Here is a 24,472-nt window from a genome sequence, read left to right as displayed (position 1 = left end):
ACCCAGTCAGAGCATTTTCTTTACTTAGGTTTAAAAAAAAAAAAATGGGTAGACCCCACCATGTTTGTTTGTGGAATACAAACATTTTCAACCAATGAAAATGCTCAACCAATCTGCTCTACCTTTTAAGAAAAGATCAAAAAGCATGACCGATGCCAAAAAAAAGAAAAAAAATGGAAGAAAAAAAGAGTATCAGAGAAATAGAAAAACATGTAAAAAATGTACAAAAGCCAAGGAAGATGCTTTGAGGTTCAAAGCATTAAAGCACAAAGAAGTATAGCATTGAAATAATAACAAAAACTGGTTGTTGATTGCTGTGTGTGTTTTTTAGGTTTCTTTTTTAGCAGAATAAAAAGATTCTTGATTATATGGATTTTCTTCTTTTTTTTTTCCTCATATCAAAGGTATTCCATACAACAGATGCCAAAAACTGAATGTCGAGCATCACTGTCTCTGAAATGTTCAAGACAAAAAGGCAACAAGAAGATAAGAAGGTGCTTTTGAAAAGTTAACATCAAAATGTAAAAGAAGCGACTACAAAAAGCCAAGAAAAACGCAGAATACATTAGATGGAGGTACAGAGAAGGGCCTGGATTGCAAGGTCACAGGAGCAAACTGTTCTTTAAAAAGGAAGCAAATGACTATGTTGAGATTAAAAAAAAAAAAAAAATTTCCCAGGCCGTAGCAAAGATAGGTCTTTAGCAAAAATTGCTGAAGTTACAGTGACACTGGATAAAAAAAGATGAGCAGAAAAAAGCACATTACTGTTAGCCTATCAAAAGACAGCAGAGCAAGACCGTGGTAGAAGGGCGCAAACTGATGGAGCAGAGGCAACATACCATCTTCATCGGTTCGAATCAACACGGACAAGCTCTCAGGGCCAGGGCCGACATCGGTGTGGGCTGTCACAGTGATCCGGTATTCAGTCCATTTTTCCAGCTGTTCCAAAAGGTATTTGGTAGTGTCCGAAGGGATTCCCAAAATCTCATGAGGTTTGTCATCTTCTCCATCCACTGCAGTATACTTGATGGAGTATTCAGTAATAATGCCGTTCTGTTTGTCCACTGGTGGAGGTTGCCAACTTACCAAAATACTAGTGGAACTTGGACTGGTGCAACTAATGTCTTGAGGAGGAGCTGACGGCTCTTATTTTGGTAGTGAGTTAAAGGAGGGTTTGAGTGAAAGGACAGGAGTGGTTGGAAAAAAAAAATGATAAAACAAAAGAAAAGGCGAAAATAAATAGACGAACAAGAAGGGCAACAAAATGAAAATAAGACTTTGAAACTTAAAATTTTAAAGATAAATTTATGAACCTTGGCTTAGTAATATGAATAAACCAAAAAATGAATAAATGACCAAAAATAATTGTTAAATAATGGGTGGGGGGAATATGTGAAAATGAAATCTTAAGATAACAGAGCCTCAAATAAAATTACCTACCTGCAATTTAAATTCTTCTTCTAAAACAATCCCTCAGTATTCCCCAGCCCTATTTTACAGACTATCGAACTTCATAAAAAGCTGCAAACAGTACAAGATTTGTTACATGAGAGTCTGATGACGTTTAAGAGACACCATTTCAAGCTTTGGCTACTGAACTGCATTCTGATTCATATACAGTACTCATTTGCAAAAAGGTTCTTCAGTGTGAAAAGTGGCAATAACTGTTAGATGCCCTTCTGCCAATTAAAATTTTAAAAAGAGAAGTAAATAAAAGCCCAACAAACATAAAAGGGTTCCCTCTGACTATCTGAAAATCAGTATTCTGACCAGTTCTAATGAGAAGTGTTAGCCTGATACTGATCATAGCCCATATACAGTGAGCATGCAGATCGATAGAGGATGAAAATGCAGTCCAAGGTTTACCTACCCGAGGGTAAATGTCAGGCTGGTTGATTCTGACTGTAACTTGTACTTACCCTATGTCAGCTTCCAGTTTTTTTAAAAAAATTATAACTCTTCTTGGGACATCATTGCTAGTGAAGAATTAGATCCCACCAGCAAATTTTGGTAAAATCAATAAAAATCATCTATCCCTTACAAAATGTCAATAACACAGCCATTAAAAAGAACTGTTTAAAAAAATCCTGAGAACCATCTGGGAAAGATATGACTTATCTTCCAATTTGTATGTAGCTCTTTTCATTTTGTACATAATTATTCATATAAAGTAGAATTTACATGAGAGTTAAAAGATAAACTTTCTTAATGCCCATTTTAATATAAACTAGTAACCTTCTGAGTAATTATTTTCCATCAAATAAACCAAACATATCATTATTTGAAAAAAAGCAAGAAAGAACAATGTGACTACTATTATAATATTCCTAAAGAAGCACAAAGAATTTAGATAAAATACATGTAAATATGTATGCATATATATATATAAGACAATATATATGATTGAAGAGTAAAACAAGAGTAAAACATTTCTTTTTTTTTTTTTTTTTGTATTTGAACATGCAGTTTGAGTAGTTCTTTACATTCTGTGAACCTTAATAATATGTAGTGTCAGGTATATCTTATTATATAGACAATTATCAGTCTTTCTTAATTTACATGTCTTGTGTTCTTCATTATAGGCAATCAAAATGAAAAGATCTTTGTACAGACAAAAAGAAAATTATCATTAAACAGCCTTGTAAATCTGGTATAAGATTTGCAAAATCACAAAAACATCATTTTTATTGATTCTGACTATAGGTTCTTATATCTCAAATTATGAAACTATTTCATATGCACCATCATTCATAATAAATTGAGTTGTTCATGTAACAGCAAAGACTCATTTGTAATTCTTTTTAAAAAACTGATTTGGTTTTCACTGCATTCCTACCTTTAGACCTCCTATTCTGCGAGAGTATATGCAACACCACTTGAAACTCTAATAAAGAGTAGATAAGCTTTTGATGTGGTTATAGGAAGTCCATGCTGTCTCTCTGTACGTAAGTATCTATATATGTATTTGCTGTGCTGTGCTTAGTTGCTCAGTCGTGTCCTACTCTTTGTGACCCCAGGGACTGTAGCCCACCAGGCTCCTCTGTCCACAGACTTCTCCAGGCAAGAATACTGGAGTGGGTTGCCATGCCCTCCTCCAGGGGTTCTTCCCAACCCAGGGATCAAACCCAGGTCTTCTGCAATGCAGTCGGATTCTTTATCATTTGAGCCACCAGGGAAGCATGTATGTATCCATTAGGTGTGTATATACAAAAAGACTTAAGTTTGTAAAAAACATGCAAAATATAATATTAAAGCATGTCACCTTCCTGTTAATTAAATGTCTGATTTTAAGAGTTATCTTCTGCAATATTACTTATTAGCCTGCCTGGAACTCAAAGAAGACACAATACTGCACTGATTTACATGTTTGAGTTTTACAAGAAATGGAATGTTATAGGAATAAACTATCATCAGTAAGGGATTAAGCAACAGAATAATAATACTTTTCATATGAATAATCATGTGTTGAGGAAAACTATGAATTTTATCATCAAAAACTGAAAAGATTTATCTATAGAAAATGAAATTCTGGAAGACTTGCTTATATGAAAGGAAACTCATTCTCTAAAAAACTGTAAATTTCATGTTTTCAGATAGTCTAACAATTAGGTCAATAGAACATCCTCTTTATGAAATTCCACATATTCATTTTATACATATCTATGTCACTGTATCACAAACCACATAAAATATAAAATACTTTTAAAATCTAAGGAAAGTCCAAAATACCGTTCAAGAAAAATGGTTGTTTAATAAATTATAGAAACTTATTAATAAAGAGCAAACAGTAGTATTATATAAGCCGCCAGACTTTCCATCAAAAACAACCTGCCATATAACACATTTTACAGAACAGTCCTCCCTAGGCAAAATGAACTCCATTGTGATCAACACAACTGTGCTTTAGAGTAAGAGTCCCCAAATGAAAAGAAACCTGAGGAAACGAAATACAATTTAGGTTCGCCACTATACTTGTGATTATTCCATTGTTCCTAAATTTGTCCAAATACAGATCTTCTGTGAATGTTTCAAATTTTCATATGAACTACTTGCAAAGTTAACAACAAACTAGGAACAAATAGGTGACATGAAGACTTGGTCATAAGCAAAGTTAAAATCTGTCTTTAAAAGAGGCGAAAGTTTGGTCTTTAGCTATCTTTGCTAAGCCCTCCTCTGATTATTTTGCAGTGTTCTCAACTTGAATTTTGCCTTACAGCAAAATTCAACGTTTTTACCCATTTTTCTCAAGGAGGTTTACTGTTGCTGCTGCTGCTGTTAGGTTGCTTCAGTCATGTTCGACTCTGTGCGACCCCACAGACGGCAATCCACCGGGCTCCCCCGTCCCTGGGATTCTCCAGGCAAGAACACTGGAGTGGGGTGCCATTGCCTTCTCCAGGAGGCTTCCTAACTTCTCTAAATAACTTTCAATTTCAGGAGTGAGAGAATGGGGTCTGTCATTTGGACCCAGCCTGAAAACCAAGGTCTTGATAACTCTAATCTCTAAAACTGGACACTTGCTGGTATACAGACTACCAGCTATTAAAAGAATATGAATTAGCAAGTCTTTTGGTGAGGATAAAAGCCGGCAACACTTCCTAGTGGAAAAAAGGGGCAGAATATAAGCAAAGAGAGACACCTACTTGACTGCATGGTTCTGGCTGATATTTCAGCTGTGGAAGCACCCAGGCCTTGGGGAGAGCGTGCCGCCAGACGGAAGTAGTACAAGCTGTTTGGTCTCAGCCCTTGCAGTCTGTAAGATGTCCCTGGCTCAATGGTGATCCGTTGCTGTGGATATGTAACAAGGGAACTTGATCATTTTCATTAAGATCTGTGCATGTATTTTTATCACACTGCCCAGAACATCAGATTTCTGTCATCAGGGTTATAATGTTATCAAAATATCACAAACAGAATCAACAGTGAGTATCAAGGACCCCACTAAGGGCATCACATAAAGAAGACTGTTGTTTTTTAGTTGCTAAACTGTGTCCAAGCCTCTGCAACCCCACGGACTGTAGCCAAGAAGGCTCCTCTGTCCATGGGATTTCCCTGGCAAGAATAGTGGAGTGGTAAGTTTCTACAAGCAAGACAACTAGAAAAAAAGGAAGTCAAGGATCTATTTAATGATGACACAGTGTTTCAAATACATCAGATAAGGGGCAGTGAGAGGCCACCACCCATGAAGGCATTTCAACTTTAAGGCATGTGTGTGGTTGTGACATTGTCCACAATAGAAACTGACACCCATTCCTGACAGTGGCTATGCCCAACAGTCCATTTGAAGAGATGTCTAGCTCATTTCCCATGACAGCCTGAAACCCAAGTATGGGCAAAGAAAATATGGCCAGAAGTAACATAACAATGGAAACTGGCATACAATTTACTTGACGTTGTTATAAAAGAGATCTGAAATTGCCAAGGTCGGCCGGGATAAAAATCAGATGTTAGTTACTGAAGAAAGCTGGATAATGTATATGAAACCATATCATTACTCTATGTTGATTTCAAATTAATTTTTAAGTTATTTTTAATTGGAGGATAATTGCTTTACAATATTGTGTTGGTCTCTGCCTTACATCAACACGAATCAGCCATAGGAATGATGTATGTCCTCTCCCTCTTGAAACTCCCTCCCTCCTCCCACCCCACCCCACTCCTCTAGGTTGGCACAGAGCACCAGATTTGAGCTCCCTGCATCATAGGGCCTATAGGAAGGAAAAAGAAACCACAAACTTTTCTATAACCTGACATCAAAAAGGCTTCTGAAATAACTGTTTTTTTTTTTTTAATTGAATGTTGTAACTCTTATATTCATGCTTGAAATCTGCCTTTGCCATTTTAGTACAAATATAGCTATCTATGGGTAATCAATCTCAGACTGAACATGAGTCTGTAGCAAACCTTAAAAAACATACTAATATGTAATCTTGTAATGGCATCAATAATCTTACAAGGCTTTTTATTAAACAGTGTTTGGTGTTCACACAAACCAGAAATCAGGGAAGGGGAATTCAAATATAAAACTAGAGAAAACATCCTTAGGGCGTTCTGGCTTGCAAATAAAAAAGCTTTAACAAATTTTAGACTTACCAAATAATAAGAAAAAAAAGGAATTTCCTAAATAAACATTTGTAAAGCACAGTAGGGATGCCAAAAGTCAAGTATCCAACCATTGCCAAAAGACCACCTCTCTCATAACTGTTTTTATTTTTAATAGGGTATGCAGGTCAGGAAGCAACTGTTAGAACTGGACATGGAACAACAGACTGGTTCCAAACAGGAAAAGGAGTACATCGAGGCTGTACATTGTCACCCTGCTTATTTAACTTATATGCAGAGTACATCATGAGAAACACTGGGCTGGAGGAAGCACAAGCTGGAATCAAGATTGCCGGGAGAAATATCAATAACCTCAGATATGCAGATAACCCGACCCTTATGGCAGAAAGTGAACTAAGAACTTCTTGATGAAAGTGAAAGAGGAGAGTGAAAAAGTTGGCTTAAAGCTCAACATTCAGAAAACGAAGATCATGGCATCCGGTCCCATTCAGTTCAGTTGCTCAGTCATGTCTGACTCTTTGCGACCCCATGAATTACAGCACGCCAGGCCTCCCTGTCCATCACCAACTCCCGGAGTACACTCAAACTTACGTCTATTGAGTCGGTGATGCCATCCAGCCATCTTATCCTCTGTTGTCCCCTTTTCCTCCTGCTCCCAATCCCTCCCAGTATCAGAGTCTTTTCCAATGGGTCAACTCTTTGCATGAGGTGGCCAAAGTACTGGTCCCGTTACTTCATGGCAAATAGATGGGGAAACAGTGGAAACAGTGGCTGACTTTATTTTGGGGGGCTCTAAAATCACTGCTGCTGCTAAGTCGCTTCAGTCGTGTCCAACTCTGTGCGACCCCATAGATGGCAGCCCATCAGGCTCCCCTGTCCCTGGGATTCTCCAGGCAAGAACACTGGAGTGGGTTGCCATTTCCTTCTCGAATGCATGAAAGTGAAAAGTGAAAGTGAAGTCACTCAGTCGTATCTGACTCCTAGCAACCCCATGGACGGCGAAGCCCACCGGGCTCCTCCATCCATGGGATTCTCCAGGTAAGAGTACTGGCGTGGGGTGCCATTGTCCTCTCCGAAAATCACTGCAGATGGTGATTTCAGCCATGAAATTGAAAGACGCTTACTCTTTGGAAGGAAAGTTATGACCAACCTAGACAGCATATTAAAAAGTAGAGACATTACTTTGTCCATAAAGGTCCATCTAGTCAAGGCTATGGTTTTTCCTGTAGTAATTTATGGATGTGAGAGTTGGACTATAAAGAAAGCTGAGCGCCGAAGAACTGATGCTTTTGAACTGTGGTGTTGTAAAAGACTCCTGAGAGTCCCTTTGAGAGTCCCTTGGACTACAAGGATATCCAATCAGTCCATCCTAAAGCAGGTCAGTCCTGGGTGTTCATTGGAAGGACTTATGTTGAAGCTGAAACTCCAATACTTTGGCCACCTGATGCGAAGAGCTGACTCATTTGAAAAGATCCTGATGCTTGGAAAGATTTAGGGCAGGAGGAGAAGGGGACTACAGAGGATGAGATGGTTAGATGGCATCACCAACTCAGTGGACATGGGTTTGGGTGGACTCCGGGAGTTGGTGATGGACAGGGAGGCCTGGTGTTCTGCGGTTCATGGGGTGGCAAAGAGTCTGACATGACTGAGCGACTGAACTGAACTGAACTGAAGGATTTTAAATAATTTAATGTTAATTTATGTTGTACTACAAACATTTGTAACACGAGTACTTACATCAACACTTTAGTTCTAGAATTTGTTGAGTTATTAATTGGAATTGGCTTTGTTAGCTAAACCTAAAAGCACTGCTCTTAGAACCTGCTCACTTCAGAGATGTAATAAAACAGGTTTATTAACATTAACTTAGTATAGCATTCAAAGTGATGAGCCAGAAGTTAATCGGTAATAGTTCACTGTGTTTGTGAGTCTTTTAAAAAAGTATTCTTTGTTAGAAATCAGGGCTGTTTTGCTTTGTGAAGTTGGCCTTTTTTAAGACAAAGAATGCTAAGAGATATAATAAAATGGCTTGGTGAATTGAGTTTTCACATATAGTTTTATAAACTTTTTTGCCCTGATGTTCCCTAATGAGTTTCATGATAACAAATTAAATATATATTATCATATATCCCCTTTCTGAAAATATTAGATGTTTCTTAATAGTGATTTATAGAATCTGTTCAAAGTATACCCACAGGCCCGTGTATCATGAAGTCAAGAGAACAGATTCTATAAATTGTCTATATGAGGCTTTGGGCAAATACTTGAACTTTTTTCTTTGTATCCATCTTGTTAATATGTGAAACAGATTAATAATAGAGGCTGACACAAAGCACTACTGTTGGATTGAGTTAATATATGTGAAACCCTTATTACAGTACCTGTAAATGTATGTTATTCTGATTTTTCTTTTTCTTTTTAGTAACTATTAACAATTTTTAGCCTTCTATGCTTATTTGCATAACATAATCAAATTATATGTGTGTGTGCATCACATTGATTCGCATCTGATTCTTTGCGATCCTACGGACTTGGCGATCCTACAGAGCCCTCCAGGCTCATCTGTCCACAGGGATTCTCTAGTAGAGAATTCTGGAGTGGGTTGCCATGGCTTCCTCCAGAAGATCTTCCCGACCTAGGGATTGGACCCACATCTCTTGTGTCTCCTGCATTGGCAGGTGGGTTCTTTACCACTAATACCATCTGGGAAGCCAATAAGTATTGATATATAGATATAGATACATACACACTCATATCAAACAATCAATGGCATACAAATGAACATTTGCTCTGGGGCATCTTTCTCTGAAACCAATTGGGACAAATTCATCTACCCAAAGCATTGGAGCTCACTTAGTCAAGTGTTAACTGTGACTTAAGTATTTTAATGCAGAAGACAAAGAAAGGAAATCTCCAAATATCAAGGAGTATATTATTTTACAACCCAATACTTCCGTAAGCATCTTGGAAACCCGAATTAAAAAAAAAAAAAATCCGTTAGAGACAATAGCCATTTTTTTTTTTTTTTGTCTCTTCTGTCCTACTCCCATCAAGTCTCCAAATACTCTTTCTTTCTTTTTTTGGTCAATTTTCTCTTTTTATGAATAAATCTTTCCCACCAACGTCCTCAGTAGCTACCTGACCTTTTAACGGAACTTGGGCAAGTAAACAGAATGAGAGTAGTGTCTCGATGCCACGAATGGCGACAAGGTGAGAAGCACAGTCCTACCTCCTCTCCATGCTCCCCATCTTTGTAGACCAGTTCATAGCTGGCGATGGTGTCTGAACGTGGAGGCGTCCAAGACAGCAAAATACTTGTTTCCGATTCAGGTTCTGCCTTGAAATTTAGTGGCTGCCCTGGGACTAAAAACAGAAAAGCAAAGGATTAAGCTCACTGTTACCAGAAATAATCGGAAATTCTTGCATTAACTGTTTAACCTTTCAGTGTTCACATGTATTAGCTGAGCAGAGAGCAAGGTTTCTTACAGTGTCCAAGTTAACCTAGGAATAAAGAGCCCATTTTTTCTCCTTTAAGGCATAAGGACAATGTTACACATATTGTCCTTGTCCTTGAGTGGTTTAATATATATGTAAGATGTGGAATTAGCAAATGTAAATATATCAGTTTCTGAATTCAACTTTAAGGATAATATTTATTATAATATTGTTATAAGCAATAAATGTGATGATACTGTTATGAGCAATCAACATGATTTACGTAGAGCACTTGGAATGAAGATTGCCTAAATCACATAAAATGTTAAATAAATAAAAGCTATTGCTATTTTACAATTGAGGAGGAACTTATTTTTTAGTACTATAGTTTACTTTCAAAACAATTTCCAATTAGGTTTATAAAATCTCACCTTCACTCCATGAGCAAAATCTATAGGCAAGCATAATCATTAGTATTTTTTTTGGTTACCAACCCATTTTTAAACAGATGTAAAATAAAGAGAATTTAAAAACCTAACACTAACAATTCTTTCTAATCTCTAAATGAGTTTATATGAGTTAATACACTAGACCCAATATAAATTTAATATTGTCCCAAGTGAGAAAGAACTAAATTACTACACAAGTTAAAAAGTTTATAGACCACACTTACAATCACAAATATACGAATTTAATATAGCTTTCCCTGGTGGCTCAGACAGTAAAGAATCTGCTAGGAATGTGGGAGACCAGGGTTCGATCCCTGGGTTGAGCTGTTCCCCTGGAGAAGAGAATGGCAACCCACTTCAGTATTCTTGCCTGGAGAACTCCATGGACATAGAAGTGTGGTAAGCTACAGTCCATGGGATCACAAAGAATCAGACATGATTGAGCAACTAACACTTTCACTTTCACAGGAATTTAATAGAGGTCATCTATAATTTGTACCTTGATCATATGATCCATGCAATAGACAATTTGGAACAGCTATATACAGATGAAATCAAGAATTGGATCTAGTTGAAAACACCTTACCCGAATGTTGAATTAGAATAAATTTTACTAACACCAACCTCCTAGTTAGCACCTAATCCCATGAGGTCCTCTACCCATTATACACAAGGCTAATGCACTTCAGGGCATCAGTGGCACAATTACCCTTACTTACATTGTTCTTGCCCAATGTCTACTCTGGCTGGTGCCCATGTCTTGGTGGCCATTAAATATTTTGATCATTACTCCTGATATTATGGTATGTTTCAAAGTGCCATATCTGAATATATGTCCGTATGCCCACAAGTTCACATGAGAATTGTGTGTATATTTAAATTAAAAAAAGATAAGAATAATACTCCATACCAGAGGGGAAAAGAACACCTCAAGTATTTTTGGCAAATGAGCATAAGCATTCAAAAATATGTACAAACAACATAACTTGTAGCTGATGTATGACATCAATTTCTTTTTTTTTTTTGACATCAATTTCTTTTTTTTTTTTTGACATCAATTTCTTAAACAATAATTAAAGCATCGTTTTCAGAAAGAAAGTCGTTGGAAATATAAAATGTAATGCTTCCTTTTCTTTCTGTAGTCATCTCTCTGCAGTACGACTAAAAAACTGCCTTTTGTTTGAAAAAGAGATTCAAGTTTAAAAGGACCTACAATGGTTTCTGGGATCCCTAATTATCATTTCATTCCTCATCTGGTCTGTTAACCTGTGAGTGTGTGTGTGTGTGTGTGTGTGTGTGTGTGTGAATAAGTGCATACACTTGTGTCTGGACTGATGCGTAAGGCCAATAATCAGTACTTCATATTTCTAATTAATCTTCTTTTACCACAGGCTTTGAGATACTCATTAATTTGATGCCTCCAGGAATGTACTTTCTGAACTGGGTATCTATTTTTTTTAAAGAACCTGCCCAATAGGTGACCTAACACAATCATTCACACTGAGAGGTGAGAGGTGGAGACAAAATAAGATAAGAGATCAAGAGCAAGAGAAGGTAGAACAGAAGAAAATAAGAAAACAATCAGGCAAACAGCAAATCAAAGAGAAAACGCATTATTTTTAAAGGAAAATACCAATATCACAGGCAGGAGCAACAATGGAAGCCAAGAATGATCAGACAGATGGGAGAATGATGTTTGAATTCTAATATTCAGACGATGAAAGGTTTTCTCAACCTTAAAATACACATGCCTATGCATATGTATGCAGTCACTTCTTTTTCTCTAGTTTTATTCCAACTTCCACAAGTCTGGGAAAGAACACCTTGTGATAACTTCTGACATAATCCAAACCGAATAAAGTACTGTCAAGAATTAACAACACAGACAGTATTGAAAGGCTGCTCTCAGGATAATAAATGCTGGTTATATATTTCCTCCCTGCTAATGCTAATAATAAATTGAGTGACAGTGACTGAAAACATTGTGGGAATCTAATTAACTTTTTCTTACTTAAACTGTTTACTTTTTTGCTTTTAATTTGTCTCAAACAAATTCCTGGTAGGTCCCGATGTTTCATCCTTGTTTAGTGCCATACACTTCCTTTAATCCCCTAATTCTGTTTGGTTCTATTCAAAGCTCTCTCTTTCTAAATAATGAAATAGCTACATCAGAGTCTCAGAGGGTGTAAATGTTCATTTTATCCTTGCACAAAGTAAGTAAGTAGTGATTACGCGACTGGATAGACTTTTTAAATAGTACAATGAGGTTGTCCTCCTCTGCTACATAATACAATGAGGTTCTCCTCCTCTGCTTTCACCATCTTTTTTGAAGTGGGCTGGCAGATAATTTATTAGACTGTAAACTTGTAGTAGAAACACCAGTGCCTAGAAATGCCAGGCGGATGAGAAGGCCATGTGGACACAGGGTCACTGGAGTGCCTGGGCCACCAGAAGGAGTCAGTGATGCTCTGAGCCAGGAGACGACTGCCTTGTGGGATGTGGGTTCAGACTTGCCCAAGCTTCTGATTTTTCAACAGAAGTTGATAATGAATCTTCTAGGTAAAATCTTTCAATTTCTTTATAATCTTAAATAAACTGAAACAGTTGAAATGAAATAGAAAACACTATTGGGCAAAAGATGTCTACAGACAAAATCTAGCATATGGATCAGGGCTTAAAAGATTTTTTTTTTGTTTGTTATATCAGGTTCTGTGCCCACATGTGTCTTAAGGGTGACACTACTCAGACTTTCTCGGGAATTGGGAAAGTGAAAGTCACTCAGTCCTGTCTGACTCTTTGCAAACCTACGGACTGTAGCCTTCCAAGCTCCCCTGTCTCTGGAATTCTCTAGGCAAAAACACTGGAGTGGGTTGCCATGCCCTCCTCCAGGGGATCTTCCCGACCCAGGGATTGAACACTGGTCTCCTGCACTGCACACAGGCTCTTTACCGTTTGAGCCACCAGGGAAGCCAAAGAATACTGGAGTGGGTAGCCTATCCATTCTCCAGGGGATCTTCCCAACTCAGGAATCGAACCCATGTCTCCTGCTCTGCAGGCAGATTCTTTACTGTCTGAGCCACCAGGGAACTGTGGGTTCACCTAAAGATATTGCTTTCTCATTATCATTTAGTCAGTGCTGAAACATCCACAATGAAGCTGAGGCTTTAAAGCCAAAAAAAAAAAAAAAAAAGCTATGATAGTAATCTATGATAGTAATGTATTTATTTATATATTCCCCAAACAAATTAGTCCTAATGATCATAATATATGTTTAGAAGAAAACACTTTAGTGGACTCCCAGCTGTCATATTTATTTTGTCTGTGCCACTTGGAGGCACAGGGAAATTTCATCATCGGTCAGAATTTTACACCAAATACAATGCTACAAAGGCTCTGCTAACACTTATATTTATCTTTTTCCATACCCTTTCCCTCTTTCTCTCCTTCCCTGACTGTCTCCCTCCCTCTCCCCTTTTCCCTTTCCCTCCGGATACACACACACACACACACACACAACTGAGGGACTTCACTTTCACTTTTCCTTTCATGCATTGGAGAAGGAAATGGCAACCCACTCCAGTGTTCTTGCCTGGAGAGTCCCAGGGATGAGGGAGCCTGGTGGGCTGCCGTCTATGGGATCACACAGAGTCGGAAATGACTGAAGCAACTTAGCAGCAGAAGCAGCATATATATATATAAAATACTCTCACAATGTTTACACCTCACACTTACTAACATTCTTTTATCTCATTTACTTCAGGTTAGACTATGTATATTTAATTTTTATTCTATCAAGAGCTTTCCTGTTTTGTACCATTTCTCTCACTAATGAACCTCAGATTCATTTTATGGGAAAATCTAAGACTCTGGAAAACATATGGAAGAAGAAGAAAAACAACAACAAAACTCATCCAGAAATGTAAGTGTAGTAACTGTGACCAGAAGCCAAAAAATTTACATGTGGAAAGAGAAAAAGAATGTAAAAATAGTTTTTCTTTAAAATTGTATTTAATAAATCCTTATATTTGGTGAAGTGGTGCTGTTATATCCTTCTTCTTGATTGCTTATTTAATGTCCACAAACAAATACAAATATGGGTTATCAGTTCCCTAAAATAAGATTATAACCCACTGAGAAATGTAAAATATTTGCATAGTAATACAATTATACTCAATACAAATATCTGAAGGCAACTTAAAGAGAATGGAGAATGAATAAAAAGTGAAAAGAAAATCTGCATGATATCTAAACTTTGATAATTAGAAGAAATAAAATTCCAGTAGATTTTAGAAGAGAAACAGGTTAGCACACATATAAGCTGGCTAAAAAACAATTTTGCCTCACCATAGTATAAATATGAAATGTACCAAGAGATTAAAAAAAAAAACCAAATAACTTATTGTTAAAATAGCTAGTGCTCTAATAAGGTACATATTTTAAAATGTGAGTATCTAGCATATTGACAAATGGTAACAACAACAATAAAAACAACAGCCAGAATTATAGTGGTAGTAAAACAAAACCAAATTCAAACAAGGAGTCGGATTTCTAAGTGCTACAGATATATTATTGACAAAAGTAGTACTTAATACACAAGCACCTGCCTAAATCTTGTTCTCAACTGTCATTAGACATCAATAAGAAAAAGTTAAATTTTATTACAGTTGTATTTATAGAAACAGCTCTTTTACTCATTGCTAAAATAACCTAGAAAAAGCATTTAAATTTTTGTTATTGGAAATCAGTCTTTTTTAATTTGCCTATATTGACTTGTTGATATATATATTTAATAGTAATGAAATGATTTAAAAATTATGAAAATCTAAAGCACAATGTCTCTAAAATGTCATAGTTCTATTACAATTTTGCTTCTTCAAAACATTTAAAGTTGATACCACTCATTAATATTTACTTAGTAAATGCATATAATTATTTTCCTCTCAAAGACCTATACTATTAAGGTCTGCACATAAAAATCAGTACTTTCTCCAAGAATTTATTGAATGCATAGAAGAATTAGAGGTCAGATGTGTTTTCTAAAGAAAGTTCAGAAAAAAGACACGCATTAGGATTTAATAGCTTTATGATTGTCCCATTAGCATGAACAACATACAACATTTATTTCAGTGCACAGGTTGAAGATGTTAATTTATTACATTTCTTTAGAAGAGTTTTATTTGTACTTCTTTTGTAAAATATATATATTTTATATAATTATATACATGAGAAAACTATAACAGACATCTTTTCTGAAGGTGTTTTTCCATAGCAGAGTTTTTCCCCAACATAACATAAATACTTCCCTTGTCAATGACCATACAGTCCACGTATTTTCAAGGCGAACTAGTCGCAAGTAATTATAATGCCAGAAGTTAAAGCGATGGAAACTCTGGATGATTAATCCAAACATTTAGAAAATAATCATTTTAGCCAAAACTTTTTTATATTTAGAATCATTTAAAGATTATGTGATAGTTTCATCTGCACTAATATTCATAATTAAGGGACTATATTACTGACTATAAATAGATATCCAAGAAAAAGATATGCAAAAAGGCAAAGTGGTTGTCTGAGGAAACTTACAAGTAGCTGAGAAAAGAAGAGAGGCAAAAGGCAAATGAGAAAAAGAAAGATATATCCATCTGAATGCAGAGTTTGAAACAAGAGCAAGGAGAGATAAGGAAGCCTTCCTAAGTGAACAATGCAAAGAGAGGAAAACAACAGAATTGAAAAAGACAAGAGAACTTTGCAAGAAAATTAGAGATACCAAGGGAACATTTCATGCAAAATGAGCACAATAAAGGAAATGGTATGGTCTTAACAGAAGAAAAAGATACTAAGAGGAGGTGGCAAAAAGTTACAGAAAAACTAAACAAAAAAGATCTTAATGACCTGGATAACCACAATAATGTGATCACACACCTAGAACCAGACATCCTGGAGTGTGAAGTCAAGTGGGCCATACGAAGCATCATTACAAACAAAGCTAGTGGTGGTGATGGGATTCCAGCTGAGCTATTTCAAATCCTTAAGATGATGCTGTGAAAGTGCTGTACTTAAAATGTGAGCCAATCTGGAAGACTCATCAGTGGCCACAGGACTGGAAATGGTCAGTTTTCATTCCAAACTCAAAGAAAGGCAATGCCGAAGAATGTTCAAACTATCACACTATTGCACCCATTTCACAGGCTAGCAAAGTATGCTTAAGATCTTCCAAACGAGCTTCAACTGTAGGTTCAACAAGGTCTTGTGAACCAAGTCCTTCCAGATGTTCAAGATGGATTTAGAAAGGCAGAGAAAACAGAGGTCAAATTGCCAACATCTGTTGGATCATAGAAAAAGCAATAGAATTCCAGAAAAAAAAAAATCTACTTCTACTTCACTGATACACTAAAGCCTTTGACTTTGTGAATCAAAACAAACTGTGGAAAATTCTTAAAGAGAGATGGGAATACCAGACTACTTTACCTGACTCCTGAGAAACCTGTATACAGGCCAAAAAGCAACAGTTAGAACCAGACATGCAACAAGGAACTGGTTCCAAATTGGGAAAGGAGTACGTCAAGGCTGTATATTGTCACCTTGCTTATTTAACTTCTATGCAGAGTACATCATGCAAAATGCTGGTCTGGACGAAGCACAAGCTGGAATCAAGATTGCTGGGAGAAATATCAACTACCTCAGATTTGCAATGACACCACCCTGATGGCAGAAAGCAAAGAGGAACTAAAGAGCTGCTTGATGAAAGTGAAAGAGGAGAGTGAAAAAAGAAAAAGCTGTCTTAAAACTCAACATTCAAAAAACTAAGATGATGGCATCTGGTCCCATCACTTCATGGCCAAATAGAGGGGGAAACAATGGAAATAGTGACAGATTTTATTTTCTTGGGCTCAAAAATCACTGTAGATGGTGACTACAGCCATGAAATTAAAATATGCTTGCTCTTTGGAAGAAAAGCTATGATAAACCTGGACAGCTTATTAAAAAGCAGAGACATTACTTTGCTGACAAAGGTCCATATAGTTACAGTTAAAGCTTTGGTTTTGACAGCAGTCATGTACAGATGTGAGACTTGGCCATAAAGAAGGCTGAGCATGGAATAATTGATGCTTTTGAACTGTGCTGTTAGAGAAAACTCTTGAGAGTCCCCTGGACTAAACGGAGGTCAAACCAGTCAATCCTAAAGGAAATCAACCCAGAATAGTCATTGGAAGGACTGATGCTGAAGTTGAAGCTCCAACAGTTTGGCTACCTGAGGCAAAGAGTTGACTCATTATAAAAGACCCTGATGCTGGGCAAGGTTGAAGGCAGGAGGAGATGGGGATGGCAGAGGATGAGATGGGTGGATGGCATCACTGACTCAATGGACATGAGTCTGAGCAAGCTCTGGGAGATGGCGAAGAACAGGGAAGTCTGGTGTGCTGCAGTCCATAGGGTCGCAGAGTTGGACACAACTAAGTGACTGAACAACAATAGACAGATATTTTGATTGTCTATATTACTAGAAATTATGAATTTACATCAACTCCATTTATATCAATATGTATGACGGTACTCTTAGAAAAAATCAAAAGTAATAATGTCTCTCTTAAACTCACTTTATTTCTAATTACCGTTTCTGCAGAGTCTGATTTTAAACAAAAACAGGAATGTTATTGTCAGGGGATTAAAGGTAATATAATGAATGTACCTTTCTGATTAAGTAGACATACAATATATCTCTCTCTGGATATAAAATTAAAATATATTTGAGAAGTTCATATAGATATATTACTGACCTGTGCATTTTTGTAGTTTTTTGGAAAAGACAAAATATTAGTGAGAATAATCATAAACTTAAATTTTATATAACCTAATAAAATAATATTTTATAATGGTTTTATGTTTTGCTGAGAAGTGGTTCTATGAATTAGCTAATCAAGAGCATCTCAGCATTAATTATATCAGAACTAACATCATTGTATTTGGCAGGTGTCCACTAACATCAAATGGCCTTTGTTAATTAAGTCTGGAGAACAGATCAAATCATTGTGCCATTTTGGAAGGTTTTCTTAGCCTATTGATCTTGGCAGGCACAAGTCATCATGTCATTATATATCTTCTCAATCAATGGGTATTAAAATCACAACTATTATGCAAGGTTCTTGGAAATACCTTAATGTAAAAAAAAAAAGTTAAACAGAAATTGATAACAGCTATTCTAATGCATCTGTGAGCCATTCATCTAGATTTTTTTTTTTTTTAGGTACAGAGTCCCTGGATCACATTAACTCAATTGCTCTTGTCATAATATTACCTTCACTGAGTAATGATTTATGTTACATTATGTCCCCTGGTAATACAGAAAATCAAAATATGGTCTACTGAAACATCAGTTCTATATCTTTCATTAAATTGTGACTAAAAGCATTATCGTCTGCCATTTCATATTCTTAAGATAAGGATACTCATGATTCGCAAAGATTCTTATGTTTTGGTTGAATTTAGTTTCAGAAACTATTTGGTTTCTTAGCTAAATCCTCCTGTCATAAGAAAAAAAAATATGAAACACTTTGATATTCATGCTAAAATTTGTAGTTAGAAAATTAAGAAGCAGATTTAGTGATCAAGTATAATAACCTATTAAAAAGGTATTCCTTCTTCTTTTAGATAAATACATATTTTTTTCCTATCTAAACGGTTTAGTGTACCTCTGTACTAGGATAATCGAATAGCTACTACAAGTATTTCAGAAGTAAATCATCCTTAATTCTTGGATACAATACTTGAAACTCTGTATTTCCTGCCTCTGTTCAAAAACCTAGTAAGAACCAAAAAATAAAAATAAATAAGACATTTGTAAATTATTAATTTAAAAGACAATGGTGCTTCAGCAAAGGAAACAAGAAAATAAAAAGACAACCCACCAATGGGTATTAGGATAAGGGATAAGGAACTAGTCTCAAAAATTGACAAATAGCTCATGACGCTTAACAGTATCATAACAACCCACTCAAAACGGGCAGAAGACCTAAACACATATTTCTTCAGAGAAGAATACAGATGGCCAACAGGCACATGAAAAGATGTTCCATGTTGCTAATTATTAGAGAAATGCAAGTCAGAACCACACTGAGATATCACCTCATAGCAGCCAGAATGGCTATCATGAAAAAATCCACAAACAATAAATGCCAGGGAAGGTGTGGAGAAAAGGGAACCCTCCCACACTGCTAGTAGAATACACATTGGTACAGCAATGGTATGGAGATTTCTTAAAAAATTAAAAACAGAGTTGCCATATGACCCTGCAATCCCACTCCTGGGCCTATATCTGGAGAAAAACAAGATCCGAAAAGATATATGTACAGCAGTGTTCGTTGCAGCACTGTTTACAATACCCAATACCCAAGACATGGAAGCAACCGAAAAGTCCATTGACAGAGGAATGGATAGAGACATGGTACATATATGCAATGGAATATAACCAGCCGATAGAAAGAATGAAATAATTCCATGTGTAGCAACATGCATGAACCTGGAGAAGGTCCTACCACGTGAAGTGAGACAGAGAAGGAGAACTATCCTAAGACATCCCTTATATGTGGAACCTAAAAAGAAACAATGCAAATGAACTGACATACAGAAACAGACTCACAGAGTTGGAGAACAAGCCTATGGCTGACAGGGGTAAGAAGCAGGGGAGCGAGTTAGGGAGTTTCAGATGGACATGGACACACTGCTCTACTTAAAATGCATAACCGACAAGGTCACAGTGCATAGCACATGAAACTCCGCCCCATGATATGTGGCAGCCTGGGTGGGAGGGGAGTCTGGGGGAGAATGGATACATGTGTAGGTATGGCAGAGTTCCTTCAGCACTCACCTAAAGCTATCACAACACTGTTTCTCAATCAGCTATACCCGACACCAAATAAAAATTCTGAAAAGTAATAGAAAAGATAATGGTGCATAAAAGAATCTAGAGTGTCCAATTAATAACCTATGACCCAAAGGAAGTTACTGACTCTTTTTACCTTTACTGATCCTCCATTTACTTGAGATAATTCCTCATCTATCTAAATGAGTAGGAAGAATTAATACACCCAGAAGCAGACTGCCCAGCCTGTTATGATGATGATGATGATGGTTATATACAACTGAAGTTATAAAATATTTCTGTCCATTATCTAATTGATAGTCTTGTTATGGGTTGAAGAGTCTCCCACAAAAATTATCATATGTTGAATTCCTAATACCAAGAACCTTATTAAGTGACCTTATTTGGAAATAAAATTACTGCAGATAGAATCAGTCATTATATTAGATGTAATTAGTCATTATCAGGATTACCTGGTATCATTAGGTTGGGCCCTAAACCATTATGACTGATACCTTATAAAAAAGGGAAATTTGGACAGAGGAACATGCACCCAGGGAGAAGGCCATGAACAATGTAGGCAGAAATCACAGTGATGCTTCTATAAGCTGAGGAACAGCCAAGATTACCAGCAAACCACCAAAAGCTAGGAGTGAGCCCCAGGGCCTCGCTGACAGCTCTCCCAGAACCAAGCCTGCTGACACTTGGTTCTCAAACTTCTAGTCACCACAACAAAAGATGGTCCATTTTTATTGTTTCAGCCACGCAGGAAGTAGCATTTTGTATAGCAGCCTTAGGAAAATTAACACAAAACAAAACAAAAAACTACTACCCCTAAACACTATAAGGTGGTTATTACTTTAGATGAGAAAACTGAAGTTCAGAGAGATGAAGGAACTTGTCAAAGGTTATAGAGCTAAAAATGGGACTTACGGATTCAAACCTTGGTTACATTACTCTAAGATCAGAGTTTCTTACAGTATAAAAGCTGAAAAATCTAAAAACCTAGAACTTGAGTATAGATATATACTCTTCCTATATACGTTCTTATATCTTTAATGGTTATTTAACTGCTGCTGTTGCTGCTAAGTCGCTTCAGTCATGTCAGACTCTGCAACCCCAGAGACAGCAGCCCACCAGGCTCCCCTGTCCCTGGGATTCTCTAGGCAAGAACACTGGAGTGGGTTGCCATTTCCTTCTCCAATGCATGAAAGTGAAAAGTCAAAGTGAAGTCACTCAGTCGTGTCCGGCTCGCAGAGACCCCATGGACTGCAGCCTACCAGGCTCCTCCGTCCATGGGATTTTCCACTTAAGAGTACTGGAGTAGGGTGCCGTTGCCTTCTCCCTATTTAACTGCTAGAATAGTATAATAAAAAATAATCTCAACAGTTGACTATTTTCAGTCGAGAAAAAGAATGAGATTCACTGATTTCTACATTTTCAATGAGAAACTTATGAAAAACTTACTCTATAATACTTTCATGCATATTAACATAACAAACACAGAACCGTGAACACAGTAAAAGCCAAATCAAGAAGATATATGATTTTTAGTGTAACTATGATAAACCACTTCTACAGTTATATTTTTGATATTTTAGTGATAAACCCATGAACAAGCCAGTAAGAACCAAATAATAGTATGAAAATAAAGGTAGGAGAACTACAAACATACTAGATTTCTAGTAGCCAAGGCGAAAGTTCTCAGCCACAAGATTCAGAAAGTCCACAACATAAAAACAAGTCTTGGGGCTGGTGCACTGGGATGGCCCAGAGGGATGGTATGGGGAGGGAGGAGGGAGGAGGGTTCGGGATGGGGAACACATGTATACCTGTGGCAGATTCATTTTGATATTTGGCAAAACTAATACAATTATGTAAAGTTTAAAAATAAAATAAAATTAGGAAAAAAAAAAAAAACAAGTCAGTGGTTACACATAAGTTTATCAACTTTTGACAGCTGAGAAAATGTAATAATTCATTCTCAGGATTACCCATGAGCTATGACTACAGATTATAGACACGATCTCCAATTATATGATTCATATGTGGATCCCCAGAACAAACCAATGGCATGCCGCCAAGAAAATCACAGATTAATGCAGGTTTGAAAGCGTCAGTCACTCAGTCGTGTCCAACTCTTTGCGATCCCATGGATTGTAGCCCATCAGGCTCCTCTGTCCATGGGGTTCTCCAGGCAAGAATACTGGAGTGGGTTGCCATTTCCTTCTCCAGGGGATCTTCCTCACCCAGGGATTAAACCTGGTCTCTAGCATTGGAGGCAGATTCTTTACCATCTGAGCCACCAGGAAGCCCCAGTACAAGTTTAAGAGGCTCCAACATAATAAACAGTCATATGAACAGTTATCAGATATTTAAGAATAAACTTAAAAAAAATCCACTATGGCTATTCCCGTGTATGTGTAAGCATGTTCAGTCATGCCCAACCATTTGGACTGTAGCCCACCAGGCTCCTCTGCCCTTGGGATTTCCCAGGCAAAACTCATCCCATGATGAACTGATCAATTTGAATCTAAGACCACAGAAATCTGGTATCCTCTTATAAAAATAAAACTACTAGAAGGGCCAAGTTTTTCTTCATAAAATCACTGGTGTCTGCTCTAACATCCAGTAAAATGGGTGAATAAGGCCCCAAAGTTTGATTTCAGATATTGGTAACTGTCTTTACCCGTGAGCCCATAGAAAGAAAAAAAAAATCAAAAACATTAACAGAATATTAATTTTTAAGCAAGCTGCTTCCTGGAAAATATAAGCCATTTAAATACCCAAGGCCTCCTGACAAATGGTTTTAGTTTTAACTTTATCTTGAATTATCCACTCCTCCACAGACTAAATAAATTTTTGGTACTATTCTATCAGAGTTGCTAATACAAAGAAGCATGGTTCTTCTATTCTCTAAATGCTGCATGGTGGATGCATTCATCCATCTCCTGCAAAAAGTCTTCAAGTCATCTGGATACAAAAAGAAAGGATGCGACATATAGGGGTAGGAGAGTAAGAGTTACAGACTATTAGGTATAAGCTATAAAGATATATTGCACAACATGGGGAATATTTAGCCCGTATTTTATAACAACCGTAAATGGAGCATTACCTTTAAAAATTGTGAATCACTATATGGTACACTGGAAACCTATGTAATATTGTACACCAACCATATTTCAATTAAAAAAAAAGATGTTAAATATATCCTCTTTTCAAAGGACTGTATTATTTATAGTCTTTCAGTGTCCATGCCTGTTCCTCTTTACATGCCTTAACTCCTTACTTAGAAGCTCTAAATCTCAAAAACTAAAACGTCTACTATCTTTGTTCTTTGTTTCTGCCCCTGCCATTTCTTCGCACCAACTCTTCTCCACCCGACTCCCCATTCAGAAGCAGACCTACCTCCTGTCTGAGTAATGACTTGAATGTCACTTGAAAGAGGACCATCTCCAATTGAGGTGAAAGCCAGGACTTTGACGGAATACGTTTTCTGGGGCACTAAGTTGCCTATAGTAGTGATCTGGCTGTCAGCTACATTGTGCTTCATCCAGTTGTTGACATGCTGAGTGGGATCCATTGTATAATAAACTCTGTATCCTTGGATCTGTCCATTTGGCTCTTCAGGCTCCTTCCACTGGACCAAGATGGTGGTTGAACTCAACATCCGTGCCTGGACATCCCGCGGGGCACTGGACGGTGCTTGCTCTGAGGTCTGCGTCAGCACAGGCTCGCTGGGAGGCCCCCGCCCGATGTTATTGACAGCAACGACCCTGAATTCGTAATCCGAGTAGGGACTCAGTCCGGCGACACTGTAGCGTGTCGTTGCCACCCCATCAATTTCTTTGTAAGGTTCCTCAGAATTTTTAGGTTTATGCTGAATGATGTAGTAAGAGACCGGCTCAGGGTTCCCGGAGTCCCACGTCAGTGTGATGCTTGTAGCAGTGCTCTCAGTCACGACAGGAGTTCCTGGAGGTTTGGGTAAGGCTTGAGGGAGAAAAAAGGCCATGAGCACCCATTGTCTTTAAGAAATCACGAGATTCCGTAACTCTAGTATTAGAATAATAGGATTATGTATCTAGCGGAGATTTAATTAGATGAAATCATAGCAGAGTAGTTTTCTAAGTGGTCAGGATGTACAGTAAGACATGCGCAGGTGACAAACCCCAGGTGACTAGAAGTGTATTATATAGCGTTGCATTTTGGGGCTGATAATGAAATTCACCATTTATTATCTATGAGATGCTGGATACATTGCTTAATTTCAGTTTGCTTTAGTTTTCTCATGTGAAAAATAGGAAAAAATGTATTATTGGAATTGTACAGTTGGGTAACTGTATTTCATGAGTTTGTGGTGAAGATTAATGAGCTAATCCAGTAATGCTCTTAGAATTTATCTGGCACCCTGAGAAAACAGTGGTTCCAATTATTACAATTATTATAACCAAAGGCTTGGCCAATGAGATTCTCGCTTTGAAAAAATAATACAACTAAATACTAATAAACATTGAAAAGAGCAAAATTTTAAATATAATGAAATGGTATTCAATTGCTATAAGAGTATTCATTTTGTTTTCAAGATGTATGACATAGACAACAGAATTATAATTTTTTAAATAAATTATCTAACCAATAACTTTACGGTAACAAAGAATAATAATTTCAA

At 37.0% G+C, this 24,472-nt stretch overlaps 1 protein-coding gene across 44 annotated transcripts in view; it reads right to left on the bottom strand.

The window, feature by feature from the left end:
- PTPRD (protein tyrosine phosphatase, receptor type D) overlaps positions 1 to 24,472 on the bottom strand; it is a 2,534,232-nt gene that overhangs the window by 191,135 nt on the left and 2,318,625 nt on the right. For 24 of the 44 annotated variants that reach the window (XM_027549255.1, XM_027549273.1, XM_027549258.1 and 21 more), the window contains 4 exons: positions 23,212 to 23,793; positions 9,290 to 9,423; positions 4,641 to 4,785; positions 840 to 1,145 (listed from right to left, as the gene is read on the bottom strand). In XM_027549255.1, coding sequence (XP_027405056.1) covers positions 840 to 1,145; positions 4,641 to 4,785; positions 9,290 to 9,423; positions 23,212 to 23,793 — 1,167 coding nt within the window. The remainder of the gene's footprint in view (positions 1 to 839; positions 1,146 to 4,640; positions 4,786 to 9,289; positions 9,424 to 23,211; positions 23,794 to 24,472) is intronic. The other 20 variants (XM_027549289.1, XM_027549280.1, XM_027549286.1 and 17 more) reach the window with 1 other exon arrangement.

The sequence above is a fragment of the Bos indicus x Bos taurus genome, chromosome 8 (genome assembly GCF_003369695.1).
Source record: "Bos indicus x Bos taurus breed Angus x Brahman F1 hybrid chromosome 8, Bos_hybrid_MaternalHap_v2.0, whole genome shotgun sequence".
In the NCBI taxonomy this organism is placed as follows: domain Eukaryota; kingdom Metazoa; phylum Chordata; class Mammalia; order Artiodactyla; family Bovidae; genus Bos; species Bos indicus x Bos taurus.
Note: the sequence above shows the minus strand (reverse complement) of the source record. Positions and strands in the feature narration are given on the sequence as shown.